This window comes from Scyliorhinus torazame, chromosome 5, assembly GCF_047496885.1.
Source record: "Scyliorhinus torazame isolate Kashiwa2021f chromosome 5, sScyTor2.1, whole genome shotgun sequence".
Taxonomy (NCBI): domain Eukaryota; kingdom Metazoa; phylum Chordata; class Chondrichthyes; order Carcharhiniformes; family Scyliorhinidae; genus Scyliorhinus; species Scyliorhinus torazame.
In genome coordinates, this window is record NC_092711.1 from 290683559 (window position 1) to 290711432 (window position 27874).

At 42.7% G+C, this 27874-nt stretch overlaps 1 protein-coding gene across 4 annotated transcripts in view; it reads left to right on the plus strand.

The window, feature by feature from the left end:
* The window catches only part of LOC140421200 (nuclear protein AMMECR1-like), a 157655-nt gene that overhangs the window by 70902 nt on the left and 58879 nt on the right, over nucleotides 1-27874 (plus strand). For 3 of the 4 annotated variants that reach the window (XR_011946691.1, XR_011946692.1, XM_072505724.1), the window contains exon 2: nucleotides 7320-7430. The exons of the other annotated variant lie outside the window; for it this stretch is intronic. Coding sequence is in view for 1 of the 3 variants with exons in the window: in XM_072505724.1 (XP_072361825.1) it covers nucleotides 7320-7430 (111 nt within the window). In the remaining 2 variants the exon portion in view is untranslated. The remainder of the gene's footprint in view (nucleotides 1-7319; nucleotides 7431-27874) is intronic. 4 annotated transcript variants of the gene reach the window in all.

A 27874-nucleotide genomic window follows, 5' to 3' on the forward strand; every position in this document is an offset into this window, starting at 1 on the left:
GGCTTCTTTCCACATTAGCAATATCCTGCGCCGGGCTACTAGGGAGGCAAAGGCCAAAACATCGGCCTCTCTCGCCTCCTGCACTCCCGGCTCTTGTGCAACCCCAAATATAGCCAACCCCCAGCTTGGTTCGACCCGGACCCCCACTACTTTTGAAAGCACCTTTGTCACCCCCATCCAAAACCCCTGTAGTGCCGGGCATGACCAAAACATATGGGTATGATTCGCTGGGCTTCTCGAGCACCTCGCACACCTATCCTCCACCCCAAAAAATTTACTGAGTCGTGCTCCAGTCATATGCGCCCTGTGTAATACCTTAAACTGAATCAGGCTTAGCCTGGCACACGAGGACGATGAGTTTACCCTGCTTAGGGCATCTGCCCACAGCCCCTCCTCGATCTCCTCCCCCAGCTCTTCTTCCCATTTCCCTTTTAGTTCATCTACCATAGTCTCCCCTTCGTCCCTCATTTCCCTATATATATCTGACACCTTACCATCCCCCACCCATGTCTTTGAGATCACTCTGTCCTGCACCTCTTGTGTCGGGAGCTGCGGGAATTCCCTCACCTGTTGCCTCGCAAAAGCCCTCAGTTGCATATACCTGAATGCATTCCCTTGGGGCAACCCATATTTCTCGGTCAGCGCTCCCAGACTCACGAACTTCCCATCCACAAACAGATCTTTCAGTTGCGTTATTCCTGCTCTTTGCCACATTCCATATCCCCCATCCATTCCCCCCGGGGCAAACCTATGGTTTTCTTATCGGGGACCCCCCCCCCAAGGCTCCAGTCTTTCCCCTATGCCGTCTCCACTGTCCCCAAATCTTCAGTGTAGCCACCACCACCAGGCTTGTGGTGTAGTTCCTCGGTGAGAACGGCAATGGGGCTGTCACCATAGCCTGTAGGCTAGTCCCCCTACAGGACGCCCTCTCTAATCTCTTCCACGCCGCTCCCTCCTCCTCTCCCATCCACTTACTCACCATTGAAATATTAGCGGCCCAATAATACTCACTTAGGCTCGGTAGTGCCAGCCCCCCCTATCCCTGCTACGCTGTAAGAATCCCTTCCTCACTCTCGGGGTCTTCCCGGCCCACACAAAACCCATGATGCTCTTTTCAATCCTTTTAAAAAATAAAAAAAAAGCCTTCGTGATCACCACTGGGAGGCACTGAAACACAAAGAGGAATCTTGGGAGGACCACCATCTTAACCGCCTGCACCCTCCCTGCCAGTGACAGGGATACCATATCCCATCTCTTGAAATCCTCCTCCATTTGTTCCATCAACCGCGTTAAATTTAACCTATGCAATGTGCCCCAATTCTTGGCTATCTGGATCCCCAGGTAACGAAAGTCCCTTGTTACCTTCCTCAACGGTAGGTCCTCTATTTCTCTACTCTGCTCCCCTGGATGCACCACAAACAACTCACTTTTCCCCATGTTCAATTTATACCCTGAAAAATCCCCAAACTCCCCAAGTATCCGCATTATTTCTGGCATCCCCTCCGCCGGGTCTGCCACATATAGTAACAGATCGTCCGCATACAAAGATACCCGGTGTTCTTCTCCTCCTCTAAGTACTCCCCTCCACTTCTTGGAACCCCTCAACGCTATCGCCAGGGGTTCAATCACCAGTGCAAACAATAATGGGGACAGAGGGCATCCCTGCCTTGTCCCTCTATGGAGCCGAAAATATGCAGATCCCCGTCCATTCGTGACCCGCTCTCCATCGGGGCCCTATACAACAGCTGCACCCATCTAACATACCCCTCTCCAAAACCAAATCTCCTCAACACCTCCCACAAATAATCCCACTCCACTCTATCAAATGCTTTCTCGGCATCCATCGCCACTACTATCTCCGTTTCCCCCTCTGGTGGGGGCATCATCATTACCCCTAACAGCCTCCGTATATTCGTGTTCAGCTGTCTCCCCTTCACAAACCCAGTTTGGTCCTCGTGGACCACCCCCGGGACACATTCCTCTATTCTCATTGCCATTACCTTGGCCAGGATCTTGGCATCTACATTTAGGAGGGAAATAGGTCTATAGGACCCGCATTGTAGCGGGTCCTTTTCCTTCTTTAAGAGAAGCGATATCGTTGCTTCAGACATAGTCGGGGGCAGTTGTCCTCGTCAATACCGGGGCGAGCAAGTCCACATATTTTCTATAGAATTTGACTGGGAATCCATCCGGTCCCGGGGCCTTTCCCGCCTGCATGCTCCTAATTCTTTTCACCACCACTTCTACCTCGATCTGTGCTCCCAGTCCCACCCTTTCCTGCTCTTCCACCTTGGGAAATTCCAGCCGATCCAAAAAGCCCACCATTCTCTCCCTCCCATCCGGGGGTTGAGCTTCATATAATTTTTTATAAAATGTCTTGAACACTCCATTCACTCTCCCCGCTCCATCTCTCCTTCCTCATCCCTCACTCCCCCTATTTCCCTCGCTGCTCCCCTTTTCCTCAATTGGTGTGCCAGCAACCTGCTCGCCCTCTCCCCATATTCGTACTGTACACCCTGTGCCTTCCTCCATTGGGCCTCTGCAGTGCCCGTAGTCAGCAAGTCAAATTCTACATGTAGCCTTTGCCTTTGTACATTGTACAGTCCCTCCTCCGGTGCTTCCGCATATTGTCTGTCCACCCTCAAGTTCTTGCAGCAACCGCTCCCGTTCCTTACTCTCCTGCTTCCCTTTATGTGCCCTTATTGATATCCGCTCCCCTCTAACCACCGCCTTCAACGCCTCCCAGACCACTCCCACCTGGACCTCCCCATTATCATTGAGTTCCAAGTACTTTTCAATGCACCCCCTCACCCTTAGACACACCCCCTCATCTGCCATTAGTCCCATGTCCATTCTCCAGGGTGGGCGCCCTCCTGTTTCCTCCCCTATCTCCAAGTCTACCCAGTGTGGAGCGTGATCAGAAATGGCTATAGCCGTATACTCCGTTCCCCTCACCTTCGGGATCAACGCCCTTCCCAGCACAAAAAAGTCTATTCGCGAGTAGACTTTATGGACATAGGAGAAAAACGAGAACTCCTTACTCCTAGGTCTGCTAAATCTCCACGGGTCTACACCTCCCATCTGCTCCATAAAATCTTTAAGTACCTTGGCTGCTGCCGGCCTCCTTCCAGTCCTGGACTTCGACCTATCCAGCCCTGGTTCCAACACCGTATTAAAATCTCCCCCCATTATCAGCTTTCCCATCTCTAGGTCCGGAATGCGTCCTAGCATCCGCCTCATAAAATTGGCATCATCCCAGTTCGGGGCATATACGTTTACCAAAACCACCGTCTCCCCCTGTAGTTTGCCACTCACCATCACGTATCTGCCCCTGTTATCCGCCACTATAGTCTTTGCCTCGAACATTACCCGCTTCCCCACTAATATAGCCACCCCCCTGTTTTTCGCATCTAGCCCCGAATGGAACACCTGCCCCACCCATCCTTTGCGTAGTCTGACCTGGTCTATCAGCTTCAGATGCGTCTCCTGAAGCATAACCACATCTGCCTTAAGTTTCTTTAGGTGTGCGAGTACCCGTGCCCTCTTAATCGGCCCGTTCAGCCCTCTCACATTCAACATGATCAACCGGGTTGGGGGGCTCTTTACCCCCCTCTTGTCGATTAGCCATCCCCTTTTTCCAGCTCCTCACCCGGTTCCCACGCAGCTGTATCTCCCCCAGGTGGTGCCCCCCCGTCCATCCCCTCCCATACCAGCTCCCCCCTCTCCCCAGCAGCAGCAACCCAGTAATTCCCTACTCCCCCCATGTTGCCCCCAGAAGTCAGCAAACTCTGGCCGACCTCGGCTTCCCCCCGTGACCTCGGCTCGCACCATGCGACGCCCCCTCCTTCCTGCTTCTCTATTCCCGCCATGATAATCATAGCGCGGGAACCAAGCCCGCGCTTCTCCCTTGGCCCTGCCCCCAATGGCCAACGCCCCATCTCTTCCACCTCCCCTCCTCCCCCCATCACCACCTGTGGAAGAGAGAAAAGTTACCACATTGCAGGATTAGTACATAAAACTCCTCTTTCCCCCCTTTTTAACCCCCCTCTTCGCCCCCCACATTCGCCCCACCACTTTGTTCAAACGTTCTTTTTAATAACCCGCTCATTCCAGTTTTTCTTCCACAATAAAAGTCCACGCTTCATCCGCCGTCTCAAAGTAGTGGTGCCTCCCTCGATATGTGACCCACAGTCTTGCCGGTTGCAGCATTCCAAATTTTATCATCTTTTTACGAAGCACCGCCTTGGCCCGATTCAAGCTCGCCCTCCTTCTCGCCACCTCCGCACTCCAGTCTTGATAAACGCGGATCACCGCGTTCTCCCATTTCCTGCTCCGAGTTTTCTTTGCCCATCTAAGGACCATTTCTCTATCCTTAAAACGGAGGAATCTCACCACTATGGCTCTGGGAATTTCTCCTGCTCTCGGTCCTCGGGCCATCACTCGGTATGCTCCCTCCACCTCCAACGGACCCGCCGGGGCCTCCGCTCCCATTAACGAGTGCAGCATCGTGCTCACATATGCCCCGACGTCCGCTCCCTCCGCACCTTCAGGAAGACCAAGAATCCTCAGGTTGTTCCTCCTTGCGTTGTTCTCCAGTGCCTCCAACCTTTCCACACATCGTTTCTGATGTGCCTCATGCGTCTCCGTCTTCACCACCAGGCCCTGTATGTCGTCCTCATTCTCGGCTGCCTTTGCCTTCACGACCCGAAACTCCCGCTCCTGGGTCTTTTGTTCCTCCTTTAGCCCTTCGATCGCCTGTAGTATCGGGGCCAACAGCTCTTTCTTCATTTCCTTTTTGAGCTCTTCCACACAGCATTTCAAGAACTCTTGTTGTTCAGGGCCCCATATTGAACTGCCACCTTCCGACGCCATCTTCGTTTTTGCTTGCCTTCCTTGCCGCTGTTCTAAAGGATCCACTGCAATCCGGCCACTTTCTCCTCCTTTTTTCATCCGTATCCAGGGGGGATTCCCTTCTGGTTTACCGCACAGTGTTTTTAGCCGTCAAAATTGCCGTTGGGGCTCCTATCAAGAGCCCAAAAGTCCGTTTCACCGGGAGCTGCCGAAACGTGCGACTCAGCTGGTCATCACCGCACCCGGAAGTCCATTTATTCCTTTTTAATACCTGCCGAACCTTGTGCTATCTTTTCTAGTTTTCTCTTGCACTCAATTTCTCCCTCATTATTCTGTCATTATTTGCTATTTTTTATATTCTGTCCAGTATTCCAACCTGCCATTAATCTTCCTTCCAAAATGACATGTAACCTTGAATATTCAGGTCCCAACTATTGTCACCTTGCAGCCATGTCTCTGTAATGGCTGTCAGATCATACATATTTATTTCTATTTGCACGCTCAATTCATTTTTGTTACAATTGCTGCAGACTTTTAGAAACAGTGCCTTTAGTTCTGCCCTTTCTAAGTACTTTCCCTAGTACCCCATGAATCAAAACCCATTTCTCCCACACCAGACTTTGAGCCATGCATTTAACTCTTTCTAACCTTATTTACTCTACACTAATTTGTTTACGGCTCTGTTAATAATCCAGAGATCATCTTTGAAGTTCTGCTTTTAATTTGGGTGCTCACACTCTCTCTCAAAAACCTACTTTCCAGCTGTCGTTGGTACCGACGAGGACTGTGATCACTTAATCCTCTCCACTGCAATTTCCTCTCCAGCCCTTTAGCAAATGTCCCAAACCCTGGCACTGGGCAGGCAACAAAACCTTCTGGACTCTTGCTCTTGGGTGCAACTGTGCCTATCCCTCTAACGTTTGCTGTTATTTTCTGCCATGGCATTCCTATTAACACTCCTACAAGAATAGTTTTCTGTATCATGGTACCACGCCCATTTTGTTCATCTACCTTGCAGCTCCTATTCGTCCCTAATAATAATCGCTTATTGTCACGAGTAGGCTTCAAAGACCACCCACCCAATCAGAAGATCTGATCCTCAGGAGAGTGTTCAGGTAACATTTCCCTTCCCTGATGCATTGCAGTGCCTCGAGCTCAGTGACCAAGCTAGAGCTCCTCAAAATGCAGGACATGCTGCAAACATGTTTGCTTGGGGTCCCACTGGTGTTTTCACAAGTAGGCTTACATTAATATGGCAATGAAGTTAATATGAAAAATCCCCTAGTCGCCACACTCTGGCGCCTGTTCGATGACACTGAGGGAGAATTCAGGAATGTCCAATTCACCAGAGCACCCGGAGGAAACCCACGCAATCACGGGGAGAACGTGCAGACTCCGCACAGACAGTGACCCAAGCCAGGAATTGAACCTGGGACTCTGGTGCTGCAAAGCAACAGTGCTAAACACTGTGCCATTGTGCCAGCTCAGACGTGTTGCAGTCTCGATGCATCACCTGCCTGTCACCTTTGTTAATTATTTTAATTTATAGTTAAAAAATCCTACCTGTCTCAGTGAATTTTATAATTAGTAATCCTTACTACTAATGGAGCCTTACACTTACTAATAATTTACACACTATTTGAAAGGTAAACTAGCAAAATATTTGGCAGTTGATCATTTGCTGGTTTTCCTGTGACTTCACAATTTATTTTCGGAATACAATTGATCCACAGCTTTGACCAGCCACTCTTCAAGACTTGTAAGGTCTCCTGCATCATTTTTCAAGCCTGGCTGAGTCTCCCCATCCACCATTTTTCAACTCTTGCCGGGTCTCTCCCTTTTGCTCATTGGTGCCACTTTCCAAGACTTGCATACTGTCCAGCATAAGTGGTTTGTGGAAAATAAGCTGCTAATATCCATTATTGGATCCTGTTTTTACCTGGAAGCTTTGAACTGAAATGTTAAACTTTGAGGTTACCATTTGAAGCCAACTATCTATAAATTATGACTCCGAGCTAAAGAGAGCTAGGAATGTGATGGGTTTTATTTTGTGGAAGAGGTGGAGTAAAATTGGTCGGGGATAAGTGGAAATTCAGGAGCAATTTGACAAAAATGGCATGGGCACAAAACAAGGCAATGTTAGTGATGGTATTAAAAACTAAGAAGGTGTTAATAGTTTTAGGTAACACCTATTCGGTGCTAAAGGTCAGGTGGCAGAATCTGTTGGCAAAATGTCTTCGTATATGGCAGCATAATGCAGCAGATGTTCACTATAAATAGTATTTGTGGTAGAGTTTTGAATTTTAAGTGAATTGCAAATTTACCAAAAGGAGAAAACTCAGTTTACTTGCGATGCTTCAAATTTTTATTGCGTTAGGGCAAAACATGCATGTACTTTAATTGAGATATGAAACTTGTGCAAAAAGCATTTATTACCTTAGTGCTTATGTGCTTAATTTATTTTCCAGCCCATTATTTGTGACATGGAAGATTGGCCGTGATAAACGGCTGCGAGGGTGCATAGGTACTTTTTCTGCCATGAACCTACATTCAGGACTCAGGGAGTACACTCTTACCAGGTGAGCTTTTGAGGCTTTGTTTTCTTCTATTGTTTCATTACTCTTATGCCACTTGTTTGCCAGCTACTCCCAAAGATATGCACACTGGTACATTTATTTGAAACTCTCTTTTCTGTCTACAAGAAAGGAAATTTAATTGATAACCAGTGTAATAGGTGGTGTAGATAATGGAATGTATACAAACTTAATTAAGTTAACCCAGTTTATTGTGTTGCAATAACAATGCCACTGTTATATTTTGAACATCAACAACTGCTTGGTATATGGCATATGGAAACTTCTGTTTTACAAGAGGTACTTTATATGTCCCTCGTACTTGAGGTGCCAACTGTTTGTCACATTTAGTTGGAAATCTCTAATCGGCCAAGTACAGTAAGCTATGTTGCTGAATTGAGTAGATACTGTCTACACAGTTTTATAATCAGAGCATCTTTAGTCCACTTTGTGCAATTTTTAAAAAAAAATGAATAATGCTAATTCAATTCCGAGGGTGCTCTATGTACCATTACCTAATAGTTTCAATTTGGGGAAGAAAAATAATTGATTTTTTTGAAATAGCAGCAGAGCCAGATTGGGTTAATGCCGATAAGCTTAATACCAAAGTGCAAACAATGTTTCAAAGGAATTTAGCCATGGTGCAAATTGAAGGCTCAAGTCCACACTCAGAAGAAGCTCATTTGGTTTCTCCATATTGTCCATTGAGTTCATCTTTTGTAATCACTACTTGGTCAATGGGAGGCCGATTTAGCTCAGTTGGCTGGACAGCTGGTTTGTAATGCAGATTGTGGCCAATAGTGCGGTTCAATTCCTGTACCAGCTGAGGTTATTAATGAAAAGCCCTGCTTTTCAACCTTGCCCATTGCCTGAGATGTGGTGATCTTCAGGTTAAATCACCACCAAAGGGTAAAGTAGTCTATGGTCATCTGGAACTGTGGCAACTTTATTTTTATTACTTGGTCAATGGAACACCATGTTACTTCCCTTGAAGTTACAGGAAATCCGAATTAATTGATATCTCTAGCATTCACTCTTCACCGCAAATGCTGAAACAGCTTATTCTTAAAAGATGTTAATTGACCACAAAACAACTATCTTCTCTGGGACTCTATTTTTTTGTAAGTACATGACTAACTGTTGCTAAATGGAGAGTAAAGGAAGGAAAATGGCATAAATGATATCTTTACTTTAAATACTATCGTTGAATATCTGAATATCCATATTTGAAGTAGATGCATTAGAAGAACAGCATTTGCATTGATTACTGAAACCGACTGAATGCCCGGTTATCGACTGTAAATAATTGTTCAAATGTAATTTTTTCATTCTGAAGGTCATTCTGCACACATTGGCAACCCAAAATGGCAGTACCTAAATTGGATGGGGGGTAGAGGCGGGAGTGGGAGGTGGGGAGAGACTACCCTTCTGCCAACACTGTTTTCCCTGAAAAGGATATAATCGATGAAACCGCCACCACATTCTCAAGAGTAACTAGGGATGGGCACTAAAAATGTTTGACTTGCCAGTGATACCCAAATCCAAAGAATACATTTTTTAAAAATAATAATAATTTAGAATGCCCAATTCATTTTTTTCCAATTAAGGGGCAATTTAGCGTGGCCAATCCACCGAACCTGCACATCTTTTGGGTTGTGGGGGCGAAACCCACGCAAACACTGGGAGAATGTGCAAACTCCACAAGGACAGTGACCCAGAACTGGGATCGAACTTGGGACCTCGGCATCGTGAGGCAGCTGGGCTAATCCACTGCACCACCGTGCTGCCCTCAAAGAATACATTTTTAACAATTGACAGTTGCAAAATGGGGTCAATTCTAAAAAAAAATATTTTTCAAAACTAGCTTAAATTGTGACATTCTGCTTAAAAATAATAATTATTTGGTTTATATTTCCATCAGTTATTAATGTCATAAACCTTTTTTGAGATGCTTGGGTAGCTCACTTGTACTGGAGACTGAAGAGAGCACTCTATTATGACCCAGATATAAATATAGCCATGCACTGTTTCCTCCTTCCCCCACCCTGTCTGCCTCTGATCTGCTGTTAAGTTCCCATAGCTTTATTTAATTATGGTAGCTTACAGTGGTTTTAACAGTAATTTGCTCCCTTGTCTCTATTGCCATGTCTTAAGTTAACAGACTGACACATGAGATTCTCTCATTTCTTTTTATTAGCAGTGCTTCTCCTCATTCTTTTTCTGTTTCAAACCCAGTAACTCCCAAGTTGTTGTACATAGACTTTGTGGCTTGTACAGTGCAGCATTTGTAAATGGCTGCTGATTTTTTTTTTGAAGTGCTATACTGAAAAGAGCCCGGATAGGCAGAGGAACAATGCAAAAAGGAGACAAAATAATGATCAAGTGCAAAATGAATGCAAAGATCCAGATTTCAGACTTTTGCAAAACTTCTGACTATTCTGTTAGTATAAGTTTTCTAGCTTGATAAATCACAGATATTTCAAGGAAAAGAATATTAACTTGAGTGAGCTCAATCCATGCGCATTACATAGATACCAGAAAGCTTCATGCAAGAATATGCACAGTAATAGAATTTTGGAGCCTAAATTGCAAATAATATTTGTCAAAGAATAACGATGCTCTTCAGCAATTCACATCAGGGGCAGCATGGTTGCATAATGGTTAGCACAATGGCTTTTCAGCGCCAGGGTCCCAGGTTCGATTCCCGCTTGCGTCACTGTCTGTGCGGAGTCTGCACACTCTTCGTGTGCGTGGGTTTCCTCTGGGTGCTCCAGTTTCCTCCCACAATCCAAAGATGTGCAGGTTAGGTGGATTGGTCATGATAAATTGCCCTTGGGTTAGCTCAGGTTGCTGGGTTACAAGGAAAGGGTGGAGGTGTGGGCTTAAGTGGGGTGCTCTTTCCAAGATCCGGTGCAGACTCGGATGGGCCGAATGGCCGCCTCCTGCACTAGATTCTATGATTTGTAAAAATCACATCGTGGTTATTTGTTCGTTGCTCAACTCCGTCTAATTTTCCCAATGCTTATTCACAATTATCTCCCTTGTCCAACAATTAAAAGTAAAATTAATTAATATATTAATGGCAGTCATGGGAAGGTCCTTGTTACTGGTTACCGAGAGACATCATTGTGAAACATTTCATGTGATGTAAGATCATGCCCTCTGTAACAAAATGTTTTGGTATCTGTTTGAACTAGGTCTATACAAACCTAATGTTGCCTCCGTTTTACCTGCTACACACTGGTGGTAAGTCAAAAAGAAGTCCATCTGGGAAGACTACCATGGCAATACTTGGAGTTTTAGATCGCTAGGTAACCATGGCCAACTACCATTTTTGGAATGGAAGTCAAATGGTATTTGAGCTGAAAATACCAATATCATACTCTGTTTTCTATCTAACCTCCAAAATGATCAGATTCAATTCTATATCAGTGGAACAAAATCTACTTGCCAGGATGTCTGATGTATTTCATACTTCAATTTTGCTTCAGTGGAGCAGAATTATGTGAACTGACTACTGGAATATATTTTGGTTTTTTTACCATCAGTAGTAGATGAAAGACCTTGTGAAGGTTGGATCATCCTACTACCCAAATATCCTTAATAATGAGGAAGTTTGGAAGGCTGCTGATATCTATATGAGACTTAGAGAAAACTTTACATATTCATGTTCTTGGGGATTGATGACGATGGGTACTTAGAGCATTGAGTGGAAAGAAGAAGGATATAAAGGTATTTTGTTACCTTAACAGTGTGATGTCTTTAGTTTTTTTTAAAGCAGTTGATGGATATTTACATTGTCAGAGTCCAAGAACCCTGCAGCTACACTTGAGCACGCTCTATACTGACTATCACATGGATGTACTTGTGCGCGCTGTTGAATGATTTGAAGCTGATCTAATTTTATTGATATGAGACTGTAGTGTGTGCGTTCTTAAGGGGAGGAGGGGGGAAGAGAGGAAAGACTAAGAGCAATAAAATTATTTCTGAATTGTTCCAGCAGGCTGCCAGCACAGACACTGACCATTATCTTTCTTGCTATAATCACTGATGTGCTGGTATGGTATTTTTATCATGTGGAAGAGAGGGGACAACATTGCGGGTAGTCTTTGTGACTTAAGTGCGTAATATACTGCAAGTATTACGGCACATATATAATGAGTACTCTTTGGAAGAGTTGCGAGTGGAATTCCTTGGCTTAGTGCTGGGACTATTACAGTTTCTAAATTATAAAAATATTTTGCATTTAACAGCTTGCTGTTATGTGGTTACATTTTCACTTGAATTCAAATCATGTAATTGGAGCAGGCAACTTAGAAATTACAGAATAAGTTGGGCAAAGTAAGTAGGCAAATAATGTTGGATAAAATTTCATGCAGACAAATATAAAGTGCTTCACACAGGATGGAAAAATTGACAGCCTGCTCACCGTGACTGATATAATTAAGGATGAAGTTGAAAGAGAATACAATACGATCTGTTGGAGTTAATAATCAAGTTTTTACATTGCTTATGTCAGACTCTGAATAATCCTTATTAGTGTCACAAGTAGGCTTACATTAACACTGCAATGATGTTACTGTGAAAATCCCCTAGTCGCCACACTCCAACGCCTGTTCAGATACACTGAGGGAAAAGTCAGAATGTCCAATTCACCTAACAAGCACATCTTTCGGGACTTGTGGGAGGAAACCAGAGTGCCTGGAGGACACCCACGGGGAGAATGTGCAGACTCGGCACAGACAGTGAACCAAGCCAGGAATTTAACCTGGGTCCGTGGTGCTGTGAAGCAACAGTGCTAACCACTGTGCTACCGTGCCATCTGAATACGGTGTTCAGTTAGTTCTGGAGGCAGTACTGATGCTGATATCTGGTGTCATTGATCTATGTTGCAAATAGAGACTAGAGAAATTTGGTTATTTCAGCCTATAAAGCAGGCACAATGATTTTTGTTTTTTGAAAATCTTTTTATTGGCTTTTCTCATTTATAAACAGTTGTGTATATACGTTACATTTTTCTTGCCTGTGCTAATTTACTTTATTTAGACAGAATAGACAAAATAGACAGAAGTCTATTTTGGCCTTCATTTAACTAACTCTATGTGCATTTCGTTGCCCTCTGGATTGGTCTATGATTCCACCCCCATTGGCTTCAGCATCCTTCCTCTTCTCTCTCTCTCTCTCTCTCTCTCTCTCTCTCTCTCTCTCTCTCTCTCTCTCTCTAGTTGCTAATATCAGGGGGGAACAGTACGGTGTCTGGGTGGGTAATTAAGATGACCTGATTATCCTTCTACATACAATGATTTTGTCATAAGGACATAGAAAGTCCAATAAAAGCTCTCTGATTTGAGTTCTGAATATCAGGTCTTGCAAAAGCACTGCGTTCCCCACACTCTCTCTCTCTCTCTCTGCCAGTATTTCTGAACAGGATTGTGTTAACCAAGTTAAGTTCTTTAGCACAAAGGGAATACATATGGTGAAATTTATTTTGGGGTGCTTCATTTCTTCTTGTTTTAGAGAAATCTGTTGATGACACGGTATGGGCGGCATGGTAGCACAGTGGTTAGCACTGTTGCTTCACAGTTCCAGGGTTCCAGGTTCGATTCCCGGCTTGGGTCACTGTCTTTGCGGAGTCTGCATGTCTCCCCGTGTCTGCATGGGTTTCCTCCGGGTGCACTGGTTTCCTCCCACAAGTCCCAAAAGATGTACTGTTAGGTAATCTGGACATTCTGAAATCTCCCTCCGTGTACCCGAACAAGCGCCGGAGTGTGGCGACTAGGGACTTTTCACAGTAACTTCATTGCAGTGGTAATGGAAGCCTACTTGTGACAAAGATTATTATGCATTGATTAATTATTGGCTCCTAGTGTCCATCAAGCTCTATCTAACCCCATTAATATCGAGGAATCTTCTTTCTAATTTGCTTTCTTAGATTGAAAAAAAAATTAGACCATTCTTGGCCCCAATAAAAGCTTGAGATATTTCTGGTGAATGTATTTTTTTTAGAAGAATCTTTTCTTTTTTTAAAAAAAAACCAGTGCTGCTCATTTTATATTTAAATAAATTTTGCTGCTTTTGTATCCCAATTTGTACCAAATCCATCCATCAAACTTGTGTTCATCGACCTCCATTGGCCTCAGTCCACCAATGCTGTGATCTTCAAATTCTCATCCTCATGTTCAGATCCTGAAATATCCTCACCTGTCTATCTCTCTAACATCTGCATCAGCCCTCCAAGAACTCTCCATTTCTCTAATGTTCCTTTTGTTCTCCCGCTTATTTTATTCCGCCATTGATTGCCATGCTTTTAGCTACCAAGGTTCTATGCTCTGCCATCCCTTTTATAAACCTTTCTACCACTCCATCTTTGACTGCTTTTTAGGACCTTCCTTAAAATCTACCTCCTAGAGTTGTTAGTCACCCGTCCAAATAATCCCGTCTTTGTTTTGTGATTACTTTCCTGTGAAGTACCTTGGCTGTTTTCCTGTGCTGTATAAATATGAGTTTGTTGGAACCAGGATGACCGAGCACAGGATTATGGCAATTAAAAGCAGTCAAGACCTAATGTTCGGTCATTAAGAACCAAATTGTGGGTAGCATGGTGGTTAGCACAATTGCTTCAGAGCTCCAGGGTCCCAGGTTCGATTCCCAGCTTGGTTCACTGTCTGTGCGGAGTCTGCACGTTCTCCCCGTGTGTGCGTGGGTTTCCTCCGGGTGCTCCGGTTTCCTCCCACAGTCCAAAGATGTGCAGGTTAAGTGTATTGGTCATGTCAAATTGCACTTAGTGTCCAAAATTGCCCTTGGTGTTGGGTGGGGTAACTGGGTTGTGGGGATAAGGTGGAGGTGTGGGCTTGGGTAGGGTGCTCTTTCCAAGAGCCGGTGCAGACTCGATGGGCCGAGTGGCCTCCTTCTGCACTGTAAATTCTATGATAAATTGTGAGAAACTCCAGTCAACTTTCAATAATCTAATACTAATATTTTTTAATAATCTCTGAAAATTTGTTTTCATATTACCAAAAGTAAAATAAATGCAATTCAAAGATTACTTCATTGACTGTAAATATCGTTGCCTGTCAAGCACTTTGGGATATCCGGAGGTCATGAAAGGTGTGCTATATAAATTAAAGTCTTTAAAGAAGTCTAATTTTGATACTTGGTTTCCACTTAATGACTCTAGGACTGCATCACTGACCTCCTTGGGACTAGGCCACACCACTGCAGTTGTAAATGTGTCTTTTTATAAAAAAGGAGTGACTAGATTAAATAAAGAGCAAGAGGCTGCAAAACTTTATTTATTTATTTTTTATTGTACCATTTAAAATAGTTTACTTTGGATTTCTAGAGGGGAAGTGCAGCGTAGAAAGGACATGTATGATTTATTGCAGCTTTAAGTGCTGTCTGTACTTAATGAAATTTAAAAACTATTTTCTTCAATTTAGAACTTACTTTATTTCTCCCTCTTGCTACAATGTACAAATAGACTTTTGTATTGGATAGATTTTTCTATTTTTATTTCACTCTTTTTCAATGTGAACAAGGGCAGTCTGATATTGCTGACCGGTTCCTCTTTAAATTGCCACAATCCAAATAGTGAAGGTAATGCTGTTAGCTTTGGTGTTCTGGGATTTTGACTTGGTGGTAATGAAGGAATATCAAAATATATGCAAGTCTGGATGTTGTGTGACACATGGCACCTTCGAAGAATTGTGTTTTCTCACACTTGCTGTGAGAACACTTGCTTTGAGGCGGTTGACGTTCTGCCAATGTATCTTTGTGTTATCGTAGTGCACTGTGTGGATAGTATATCCAATACATTGCAGCCATGGCACACTGCTGGCCAGGGTTGAAGGTTTGTGGATGATTAGGATGAGCATATGTTTTTTATTTTTAAATTTCCATTCATGATATAATGCTGAAATGTCAGTCTAGTTAGATACCAGTTTTGATATCCTAACTGCAATAGGTATTTAATAGACGGTGTTGTGTTTGACTATGTTGGTTAATTTAACCATTGAAGTTTACAGTATAGATGCATGCCATTCAGATTTTGGAGGTTTTCCCCTCTTTGCATTCTTCCCATTATCTTGTACATATTTTTGTTTCAATATTTATCCTTTTTCCAGTAAAGGATATAATCGTGATTAAATAGCGTGAAGTCTGGTCCTCCGTTCTGACAGAGGCAGACCTGGGGCCTGCTGTGGTTCAGCAACCGTTGAATTTATCAAGGATGTTACCTGGTGAAGGAGAAATAGTCTCTTGGCCTTACACTCTATTTTTGCTGGAGGAGTTAATATGCAAAATCTCTTATTATTTCCCATTCTTGGCATCCTGCTGGTGAAAATAAGGAGTAGTACCATCACAAAGAACATAATATGAGCAGTGGGAATTTTTGTTATGAAGAGGTGTGCTTTTGGTATACTGCAGTTGTATTTTTGTGTTCATGTTAAATTAAAATATCTGGCAATGGTGGCAAAATAGCCTGATGCTTAACCTATTTAAGTACAACCTATCATGCCTCTTTACTTCCCACCAGAATTTCAACAGTGAATTTTACAGTTTTGAAAGTGACTCATTTTACTTGCAATCATTTCACTGATTCCTTTGTTTCAAATGCCGAAGAAGTTATTAGAAAATAAATTTGACTATTTTAACTTCACTCATAACTGCAGCAGCTCCACACTTGCTGTGTGCAGTAGCTTTTTCATCATCATTGTACCAGTTATTATATAGGTTCTTCTCTAACTATATAGAGAAATAGCAAACATCACACATTATACATCTTTGAACACCTGAAGCATATTAGTGATGTCTTACTTGAAACACCTATGTGATCTGTGCATTGCAAAGTGGTGTGATTTAGGGTGTATTTACATGTAGTCAGCACTGCAGCATAGTAGTTCCACTTTGATGCAGTGCTAAAGATGATCTTGTGGGCATTTGCAATGTCATGCTGACTTCCCATGCTGACTCGGAAGTGGAACCAGCAGCAATGTAAACATGATCTTGTGCAATTTAGGTTCCCAAATGCTACGTAAAGCAAGGGAAGGGAAATAACTATCTTTGAATTAGGGATAATAGAGAGAAGCTTTTAAATTGTATACAAGTTAAATCAACTCTTATCATGACAATATAAACCACATTCACAACCAATATAAAGCTGTCCATACTTAAAGCAGGTTTTGGTATGATTTGCTCAATTTTCTTCCTAGAGCATGAATTAATTGCTGATTTGATTCCTATTCTGCAGTGAGTATTTGGTTTATCTCGCTTAACAACAAATGAGCCACAATCCGATCTAATTTTCATAAATATTAGTACAGCTCCATATGCTTTTTGTTCCCAATCCTGTAAACCTCAATGCCACTTTCATGGTAGCAAAACTAGGGCCTCTAATAGAAAAATTGATGCAATTCTATAATGTGTTCATTGGATACAGTTTTGGTTAGATTCCAGCTTAATCTCCCTCCTCTTTTGGTGATGTGCAAGATTTCCAACCACTGCAGTAAATATTTTTAGTTTTTACATTGAAATGTATATTCAATAAATGATTCATTAATGGTCGACTACCAGGTTGTCTACCAATTTGGGATGAAGTACAAAAGTTGGGAAATCTTGCTACTACTGTACACTACATTGGTGAGACCACACCTGGAGTAATGCATACAGTTTTGGTTGGCTTCCTTATTTAAGGAGGGGATATACTTGCATTTAAGGCAGTCAAATTTCTCCAGGTTGCTTCCTGAGATGAAGGGGTTTTCTTATGCAAAATGTTATGGGAAACTAAAAAGGTGATTTTATTGAAACCTATGCGATTTTGATGAGGCTTGACCAGGGAGATGCTTGGGTGGGGGGGTGCTTGACCAGGTAGATGCTCGGGTTGGGGGGGGGGGGGGGGGGGGGGGGGTTGCATTTAAGATTTAAGTGATGAGAAAGAGCTTCTTTAGAGAGTTATTTAATCTTTGAAATTCTGTACCCCAGAGAGCTGGAGTGGAGACTAAGTCCTTGAATATGTTCAAGACAGATGCATATTTTTAAACCATAATGGAATTTAAGGTCATGTGGAACAGGCAGGAAAGTGGAGTTGAGGTCAAGATCAGATCAGCCCACCCATGAATGGCAGAGCAGGCTTGTGGGGCTGTATATTCCTAATTTCTTATGTTCTTGTTAATTTACTAACTCAAATTGTATTGCCATTTAATTTCTGTTTCGGATCTGTCAGTCATGTTAGTCTTTTTAAATTTGTTCTTGCCATAATGGGAAAATACAGCTGACTCATCTTTATTTAAAAAACAATCAATTTAAAGCTGTATTACCTCCAATCTTCATCTCGAGTGGATAGAAGCAACTATTGGTCGAACCATATCTGCTTTTATCAAGGACACCTCCAAACCCAATGGTGAAGGAGAAGAACAAGTTCGCACTTGGTTCAGGAGAACTAGAGATGGTCAAAGTTTTACAGCATGGAAAGAGGCCCTTTGGCTCATCGGGCCCCCTCAGAACATCTGCCACCCAACTGTTCTAATCCCATTTTCCAGCACTTGGTCAGTAGCCTTGTATATTTCATTTCAAATGCTCTCTAAATGCTTGTTAAAAGTTGAGGGTTCCTGCCTCTACCACCCTGTCAGACAGAGTTTCAGATTCCAACCACCTTCTGGGTGAATAAGGTTTTTTTCCTATCTCTGCTAAACCTCCTGTCCATTACCTTAAATCTATGCCCCCTGGTTATTGACCCTAGATTAAGGGGAAAAGTACCTTCCTATCCACTCTCTCTATGTCCCTCAATTTTATAGACTTCAATCAGGTCTCCCCTCGACCTTATCTGCTCCACAGATAAACACCCCAGCCTATCCAGTCTCTCTTGATAATTGAAACAATCCAACCCAAGCAACATCCAAGTGAATCTCCTCTGCACCCTCTCTAGTGTGGTGACCAGAACTGTGCACAGTATTGCAGCTGGCGCCCAACGAGAGTTTTATACAGCTCCAGCATAACCTCCCTGCTTTTATATTCAATGCCTCGGCTAATAAAAGCAAAGGTCCCTTAGGCCACCTTAAGTCCTGCTGTCGTCCGAGACTAAGAGCAAACTAGCAGTTACATTGAACTGTGACAGTTCTTTTTGGTACGCATGAAGAGCTAATCTTTAAAGCAATTAATTTTAGTAATCAAATGTTCAAGGTGTACTCTGCATAACTGGCGATAAAAATGTTTTTATTGCTCGATCTGGTTTGGTTAAGATATCCTATCCAAATGAGCTTTGTGGCTCATTTCTTCTGTTTGTGTTTGAGCACATTAATTTACTGTATCAAAATATTGCATGTAATGTATAAAGTTATTTGGCTAGACCGTACAAATTACTTCATTACTGGACTTGTATAATTTCATGTGACCTATTGAAAGCACAATTCTTTTGGGGCTGTTGCCTTTTTATTGTAGAAAATAATTGTGTTTGCTCTCTACTGTAGTTTTGTGCCTGTATGTTTCTGATATACTGAGACTGAAGTAGTGTTTGGTCCATGATTAATAAGGACTAGTTAGCTGGGACAAACTGCATCACATTGGAGCACATTTATGACTTTTATTTTGTCTATCAAAATGGATGGCACGGTGGCACAGTGGTTAGCACTGCTGCCTCACAGCTTCAGGGACCCAGGTTCAATTCTGGCCTCGGGTAATCGCCTGTGTGGCATTTGAACTTTCTCCCCGGGTCTACGTGTGTTTCCTCTGGGTGCTTTGGTTCCTCCCACAGTTCAAAGATGTGCAGGTTAGGTGGATTGGCCATGCTAAATTGCCCCTTGGTATCCCAAAACGTTAGGTGGGGTTATGATAATAGGGTGGAGGCGTGGGCTTAAGCATAAGATGCTCTTTCCAAGCGGCGGTGCAGACTTGATGGGCTGAATGGCCTCTGGCACCGTAGGGATTCTATGATTCTATCTCTTGACCTCTGAATCCAGTGCTTTAATTCTACTCCCTTGGATTTTATACAGTGAATGGTAGAACCCTCAAGAGTATTGAAAGTCACAGATCTAGGTGTACAGGTCACTGAAAGGGGCAACACAGGTGGAGAATGTAGTCAAGAAGGCATACGGCATGCTTGCCTTTATTGGCCGGGGCATTGAGTATAAGAATTGGCAAGTCATGTTGCAGCTGTATAGAACCTTAGTTAGGCCACACTTGGAGTATAGTGTTCAATTCTGGTCGCCACACTACCAGAAGGATGTGGAGGCTTTAGAGAGGGTGCAGAAGAAATTTACCAGAATGTTGCCTGGTATGGAGGGCATTAGCTATGAGGAGCGGTTGAATTAACTCGGTTTGTTCTCACTGGAACGACAGAGGTTGAGGGGTGACCTGATAGAGGTCTACGAAATTATGAGGGGCATAGACAGAATGGATAGTCAGAGGCTTTTCCCCAGGGTAGAGGGGTCAATTACTAGTGGGCATAGGTTTAAGGTGAGAGGGGCAAGGTTTAGAGTAGATGTACGAGGCAAGTTTTTTTACACCGAGGGTAGTGGGTGCCTGGAACTCTCTACCGGAGGAGGTGGTGGAAGCAGGGACGATAGTGACATTTAAGGGGCATCTTGACAAATCCATGAATAGGATGGGAATAGAGGGATACGGACCCAGGAAGTGTAGAAGATTGTAGTTTAATCGGGCAGCATGGTCGGCACGGGCTTGGAGGGCCGAAGGGCCTGTTCCTGTGCTGTACATTTCTTTGTTCTTTGTTTGTTATTTTAGAAATGGCACTGCATTCAAATTGGATGGTAGGGTTCTGCGTACTGTAGTGTGTAGTCTAAGTGACAAACCATTCCATCCAATATCAAGATAAGTTACTTTACGAGGCACTATTCTTACACATGATTAAAGATTTAATGTCGAGAAATAGCAGGCTTTGAGGATCTCCTGTTCCCATCAGTGATTTAGCACATACTCCTTCTTGAAAACCAATTGCAAATCAGGTTAGCATCAGAGTTTCTCTTGGTACCAATGGAATCTGTCCCTTGCCCTTTTCTCCATTCTTATTTCTGTTCAAAGAACAAAGAAAAGTACAGCACAGGAACAGACCCTTCGGCCCTCCAGGCCCGTGCCGACCATGCTGCCCGACTAAACTACAATCTTCTACACTTCCTGGCTCCGTATCCCTCTATTCCCATCCTATTCATGTATTTGTCAAGATGCCCCTTAAATGTCACTATCGTCCCTGCTTCCTCCACCACCGCAGCGAGTTCCAGACACCCGCTACCCTCTGTGTAAAAAAACTTGCCTCATACATCTACTCTAAACCTTGCCCCTCGCACCTTAAATCTATACCCCCTAGTAATTGACTCCTCTACCCTGGGGAAAAGTCTCTGATTATCCACTCTGTCTATGCCCCTCATAATTTTGTAGACTTCTATCAGGTCGACCCCTCAACCTCCGTCGTTCCAGTGAGAACAAACCGGGTTTATTCAACCGCTCCTCATAGCTAATGCCCTCCATACCAGGCAACATCCTGGTAAATCTCTTCTGCACCCTCTCTAAAGCCTCCACATCCTTCTGGTAGTGTGGCGACCAGAATTGAACACTATACTGCAAGTGTGGCCTAACTAAGGTTCTATACGGCTGCAACATGACTTGCCAATTCTTATACTCAATGCCCCGGCCAATGAAGGCAAGCATGCCGTATGCCTTTTTGACTACCTTCTCTACCAGTGTTGCCCCTTTCAGTGACCTGTGGACCTGTACACCTAGATCTCTCTGACCAGATCAAGTAAATGTATTTTTTGTTACTTGTCTTCACTATATAGCTTAGCATTTAAAAATGTAAAACAAATTGTAGTTTTCAACATCAATCAAATTTTGTGAAATGCATAAATGCATATAACCACAGGAAGAAGGACTTGCAGAATGTTAGGAAAATAAAAGTAATTCCAAGGGATTTATATTTCTATTGGTATGCGTTAGAAATAAGGTATAGTTTAAAGTTATATCCAGAAAGTTATATCAAAGTGGGTTTAATATAGTGTTTCTGTGCCAGGAAGGGTAAAACCTATAGCTAGATTGATGCTGGATAAATGGGTTTGTATGTGTGGTGGTTGGTTAAGTTCCAGCTGTGATTCTATTGTGCCGAGGGAGGGCTACAGCGTGAAGAATAAAAGGCACAAGCATGTGGGTGTTGCTTCGCAACTGGGGTCTTGTAAGGTAGAGAAGCATTTAAGTTTTAATTTAGCTAATTTGATGCCAGTTTAAGATAGGGTGAGAGAGCAGGCAGCTCTGCGAGGAGCGGTTTGTTTGAGACTGGAAGAAAAGCCATGCTTTGGACTAATGGGTAAGAAAACAGATGCTAGCAATCTACAAAGTCCAGGTAATTAAGGAAACTGGCGAAATTAAATGTCCAAAGTAGTTTGAAGTTAAATGAACAAAGACTAGGGCATTCAGAAGAATTCAAGGCAGAGTAAACAAAGTGTTCTGAGTTGGAGACAATTGCAGTAACCAGATTTAAAGTGGGACAGCAAAATAAAAGTCTGATACCATTTTAGTATAGTCTGGGTATTGAGAGTTAAAGCAATTGTGAACACCTTGTACAGCCGTGAAGACAAGGAAATCCAAAAAGGGTTGGTCCTGGGCTGAATCCGCTGTTAAGTTGAGCAGAAGCTTTGTTTAAAAGTGTCATTTGGGAAAGTTGGTCTGGATTTCTGAATGCAAACTGCTAAGGGAAAGCATACTTGAGAGAAGATTTTAAAGTGTAGTGGAGTTTGGAAACTCTTGCGGGACAATCATCTCCCGGAATTCTGAATAGAAATCCACAGACACTAACTTGGCTTCAGAGAGGAGTATGTCTTACCACAGACCCCTTCTGTGCTTAAAAGTGACTGGGTTAATGAGACCATTGTAGTTTAAGATTGTGATCTGTGTCAATCCTAAAACCTGTGTAATTGGTAAGCTAAAGGTGGAGTAGAGGAGTATTGTATTCCAATTCTGTAATGTTTAATAATGTTTTTCTTGTTAAAACTAATTGGCGATCCTGTGACTGTTCCGCCACATTTTGTAAAAGAAGTAAAAGTTACTCTTCCCATCCAGTTATAACTTCAAGGGGAATCGTAACAAGGAGGAAATAGATGAAAGGCAGATGTAGAAAAATGAAGACAGAATGAGCATGATAACAAGATCAACTAGTGGTATAAACATTTTTTTATTATTTCCCAGATAGCCTGCTTAAAAAAAAAATTTAATGTTATTATTACGCTTAACTGACTAACGAAGAATAGCTGTGCACTGAAAATTACTTGTGTATTTTAAATTCTGAAAGCAAAACTGCCTCATGTATCAGAAGCATCATACTTGTTTCATTGAAACTTCTTTCACAAGCCTGAAGTGAATTATTCTGTCTAGATGTTTCATATTTTGCTCTTTGCCAAATAACTGCAATGTTTTTCCTTTCATCTCTTCAAATGGAATATTGAGTAAAGCACAATGACTAACTTGACTCGCTTTGTGTTTTTTGGTGTGAAACAAATGGCACTGTAATGAAATTCTGCATTCTACAGAACTGATCACTGCCATAATAGTGTAATGGGGAACCAAGTTTCATTTCATGTAAAACATTTCACTTTAATGTTGGGCTTTGGTTTAGATGTTTTAAATTGTGATAATATTACAAACACAATGATGTGGACTTTATACAGTTGGAATATGGTTTTGGGGGACTCTGCTGCTCTGAGCACATTCTCGTGCAGTCATCTGAACGATAATTTAATTATTTCTTTTTAATTTTCTCCTCGCACATTGAGGTGCACTCCCACCCTTCATATCTTCTCCAAATGTTGTTCATTGCGTTGTTTAGATGCTAAACATTGTACAGTTTTTCTGGCATTTATGTGGATTCAACCACATAACTGGGCTCAAAATTGCTTATTGTATGTTTTGCAGTTGGGATCAATGAATAGTTGTTGGGGAAATTGTCCTTTTTATTCTGTTGCATATGATGCATTTACATAATATTTCTTTGGGTAAACATGTTTGCATTGAATGTCATGACAAGGGTTTACTCCGTTTGATTGACCTATTGAGAAAGGAGCAAGATCACTGGCTGTAGTTCTCTTTGTCAGATAGCTCAGTGACCAGGGGTGTCTCAATTGATGCTTTTGTATTGAGCTTCATATATACTTAAGGTTTCAGTCTGCAATGAACATTCTGTTAACATTTTGTTGGCCAGTAGATTCGATGGACCAAATGGTCTCCATCAGCATTGGAATATGTTGAGCTTTTGGATTTCCAGAAGGCATTTGATTAGATGCCACATCAAAAGTTATCTTGGAAAATAAAAGCTCATGGTGTACGGCAGAACAATGGTTAGCACTTAGCACTGTTGTTTCACAGTACCAGGGACCCTGGTTCAATTCCCGGCTTGAGTCGCTGTCTGTGCGGAGTCTGCACGTTCTCCGTGTCTGCGTGGGTTTCCTCCGGGTGCTCCTGTTTCCTCCCACAAAAGTCCAGAAAGACGTGCTTGTTAGATCATAGTTCATAGAATTTACAGTGCAGAAGGAGTCCATTCGGCCCATCGAGTCTGCACTCGCCCTTGGAAAGAGCACCCTACCAAAGCCCACACCTCCACCCTATCCCCACACCACCCTATCCCCGTAACCCCACCTAACCATTTTTGGTCACTAAGGGCAATTTAGCATGGCCAATCCACCTAACCTGCACATCCTTGGACTGTGGGAGGAAACCGGAGCACCCGGAGGACACCCACGCAAATACGGGGAGAACGTGCAGACTCCGCACAGACAGTGACCCAAGCCAGGAATCGAACCTGGGATCTTGGAGCTGTGAAGCAACTATGCTAACCACTGTGCTACCGTGCTGCCCGAATTGGAATTAGATGAATTGGACATTCTGTATTCTCCCTCCATGTACCTGGAGTGTGGCGACTAGGGGGTTTTCACAGTACCTCATTGCAGTGTTAATGTAAGCCTACTTGTGACTCTAATAAAGATTATTATTAACATATCAGAATGGGTAAAAGATTGGCTGGCTGGCTGGCAGAAAACAATACATGCGTTTTTTTTCTAATTACCACAATGTAATGAGTGGACTCCCACAGTGGGTGCTAGGGCCTCAACTTACAATTTATATCAATGACTTAGATGAGTGGAGCAAAGGGCTGGTAGCTAAATTTGCAGATGACACAAAGGTAAGTAGGAAGATATGTTGTGAAGAGGATATAAGGAAGTTCCAGATGTATGTAGGTAGGTGTCGTGAATGGACAGAAATCTGGTCATGAGGACTACAATATGGGAGAATGTGAAGTTATTCACTTTGGCAGGAAGGATGAAAAAGCAAAGTATTACATGAGAATGATTTAGAATTTCAAGATGCACAGGAATCTAGATGTTCCAATGCATGAGTCACAAGGTTAATGGAATGCTACCCTCTTACAAGAGTAATTGTACATAAAAATAAGGATGTTATGCTCCAGTTGTCTCACAGGGAATTAGTGCAACCACATCTCGAATACGATGTGCAGTATTGGTCTTATTTAAGGAAGGTTGTAAATGAGTTGGAATCGGTCCAGTGGAAGTTTTCCAGATTGATACATAGAATGAGCAGATTGGGCTTGTTTACATTGCGGTTTAGAAGAGTGAGGGGTGACTTGATTGAAGTACATAGGATCCTGAAAGGTATTGGCAAGGTAGATGTGGAAAGGATGTTTCTTCTTGTGGGTGAGCCCAGAATTAGTGGGCACTGCTTTTAAAATTGGGAGTCACCCTTTTGGGACTGAGATGAGGAGACATCTTTTCTGAGGCTGTGTGACTTTGGAGTGCTCTGGCTCGAGAGGCTCTGGAAGAAGGGTTATTGAATATTTTTAAGGCTGAGGTAGCTAGATTCTTAGGCAAGGGAATCAAAGGTAATCGGGAATGTGGAATTCGAAACACAACCAGATCAGCCATGATCATATTGAATGGCTGTGCAGACACGAGGGGCTGCATGAGCCTACTTCTGCTCCAATTTCCTAGGGTTGTAAAAGTGAATCATAGAACGGTTACAACTCAGGCTTATCAGCCCTACCTGACCATGCCAACTCTGAATGAGAAACTCAATTTCTCTGCCCCTTTCCTGTAATCGAGGGTCAAAGTATTTTTTCTTTTCAAGTGCTCTTAAGGTTTTCATTAGGGCTGCTTTTTGTTTTTTGGAGATTATATTGACTTTCAGGTGCTCTTTTTTTTTTTTCATTCTCACTGACTCCTTTATTCATTAACTTCTGTATTTGTGTTGAATTTTTATATCCATGGAATCTGCTGAAACCCTCTTACGGATGCCTGGTCAGCCCTCTGTAATGGCTAAGCTATTGAACCAGACACGTAATGTCTTTTAAAGCTTTAAGACACTGCAGAAAGATCTTCGTTGCAGGAGTGTTAATATAAGAAATAGGGCTTGATTATTTTATAAACCAACTTTATTACAAGAAAAGAAAACAACATTTAAAACTTTTTCTTCGTCCCTAACACTAACAGATTGCATGCAGTTTCTTAACCTTAACAGACGAGTTCCCATTATACTAGACTGTAACAGAACAAGCATCTCTTGTTCCATTATCAGACCGACCAATACTTGCATTGACAAAGCAATTTTTCCTTCTGTTAGGGACATTGGTTCCGAATCCTTTTGCAAAGACTGCCTCAGTGGCAACTTTTGTGATCGCTCTGCCCTGTTTCCACAGCCTTCTGCCTATAACTGTTCAAAATGGCATTTTTTTTGTCTCTCGCTTTCGTTTTCTCTCCGCGCTGCGCTCACCCTCAAACAAAGGTTCTCCCCTGAAGGCCAGACTTTAATCTGTTCTCGTTGTCGTGGCTGATTGCCCACTCCCGTTTATACAAAAGAACAGAGCTATGCCATTTATTTGCAACTAACCTTCCACTGATGGACAAATTGGTCATCAAACTGATGGGCTGATGGCTGGTCAAACAAAGTTATCCTGAATGACAATGGATCTTCCTGGCTGAACCGGGTGCACTAATGAGGTTAAGTCTGAATGGGACACGGTAACTCAGGCTGTGGGTGTATCCCTCTGCTGCTAGCAGTCTTTTCCTTCAGTCTGTTTAACTCCTAAATTGCCTGCTACATCTTAGAACCCCTTTCTGGACCCAAGTTTCTAATATCTCCCTATCATGATAGCTCATTCTTGCCTTTGTTACCTCCTGGACTTGACTATACAAACACACACTCCTGTCCGGTCTCCCAGATTCTGCCCTCAACTAGATCATCCAAAACTCTGCTGCTTGTATTTTAACCTGCAGCAATCTTAGTTCCCCTATCATGCCTATATTGGCTGAAATATATTGGTTCCCAATCAAGCAAATTCTCATCCATATTTTCAAAGTCTGCCCCTCCCAACCCCAATGGCCTCACCCCTTTCCGTCTCTGAAATCTCCTCTGGCTCCACAGCTCTCCAAGATGCTAGATGTTGAGCTGCTGTTGTACAAAGAGTCAAAGGTTCTGCTGCTTTTTCACAACCACCTTTAATTTATTTCAACAGACTTTGCACAAAACTCTAACATCACATCACCTGACACAAAGGCCACCTGAAGCCCCTTTACATATCAGTGTCAATTATTGGATACTTAACATAAATGAGACAACTAATTGCAATGTCTCTTAACCCATTACTTAACAGTCTCCCCTTCCTTGGAGAAAAAAAAAATTGGGTGAAAACAAAATTACAAGAAACTCAAACCCATGCAATTCCCCCCCCCCCCTTTTTTTTCATTTTTGGAAGAAACAAAACTGTCACAGAAGAAACAAAACTGCGCCCTTCATTAACAATATCCGATAGTTTCTGTGAGCTAGCCCCTCTTTTTGTAAAACAGTCTGACAATTGATAGCTACTGTCAACCCATTTAATTTTTGCTCTCTCCCCTCTGTCCAACATCTGCTTAAAACTTGCAATGTCTATCCTTAACCTTTTTTCATTGACACTTTTTGTAGAGTGCACATTTTCCCACAGGGATTTATTGTCAATGTGACATTCAATAGGTATATTACCCAAATCCCCAAATTTCTGTCAATATCTGAGAAATATAAACGGCCATATCCACCGCCTCTACAAGGCTTAATGTCTCAGCAGCCAAAGTGCTTTTGACCACTCTCCTTATTTTCTCTGTTTCCCACACGAGGGCAACATTTACCATTGTTCCCCAAAAGGAAAATTATAAAACCTCCTGCGCTTGAAACCCCATCACATAACTTTGCATAGGACGCATCACTATAAACTGAGTTTCAAGGGCCTGCGGTCACCTAAAACCGGGAACCTCAAAACACAACCTGCATTTTTAGTTTGACCAATGCTTTATTTGCTCTTGTTATGTCTTCCACTTTGGGATCATTCATTTTTGTACTCAACTCTAAGACATCAAAACTCCTGTCCGGTCTAGTCTATCTACCTAACCAATTCAGTTGCCCAATTAAACTTCGCAGTT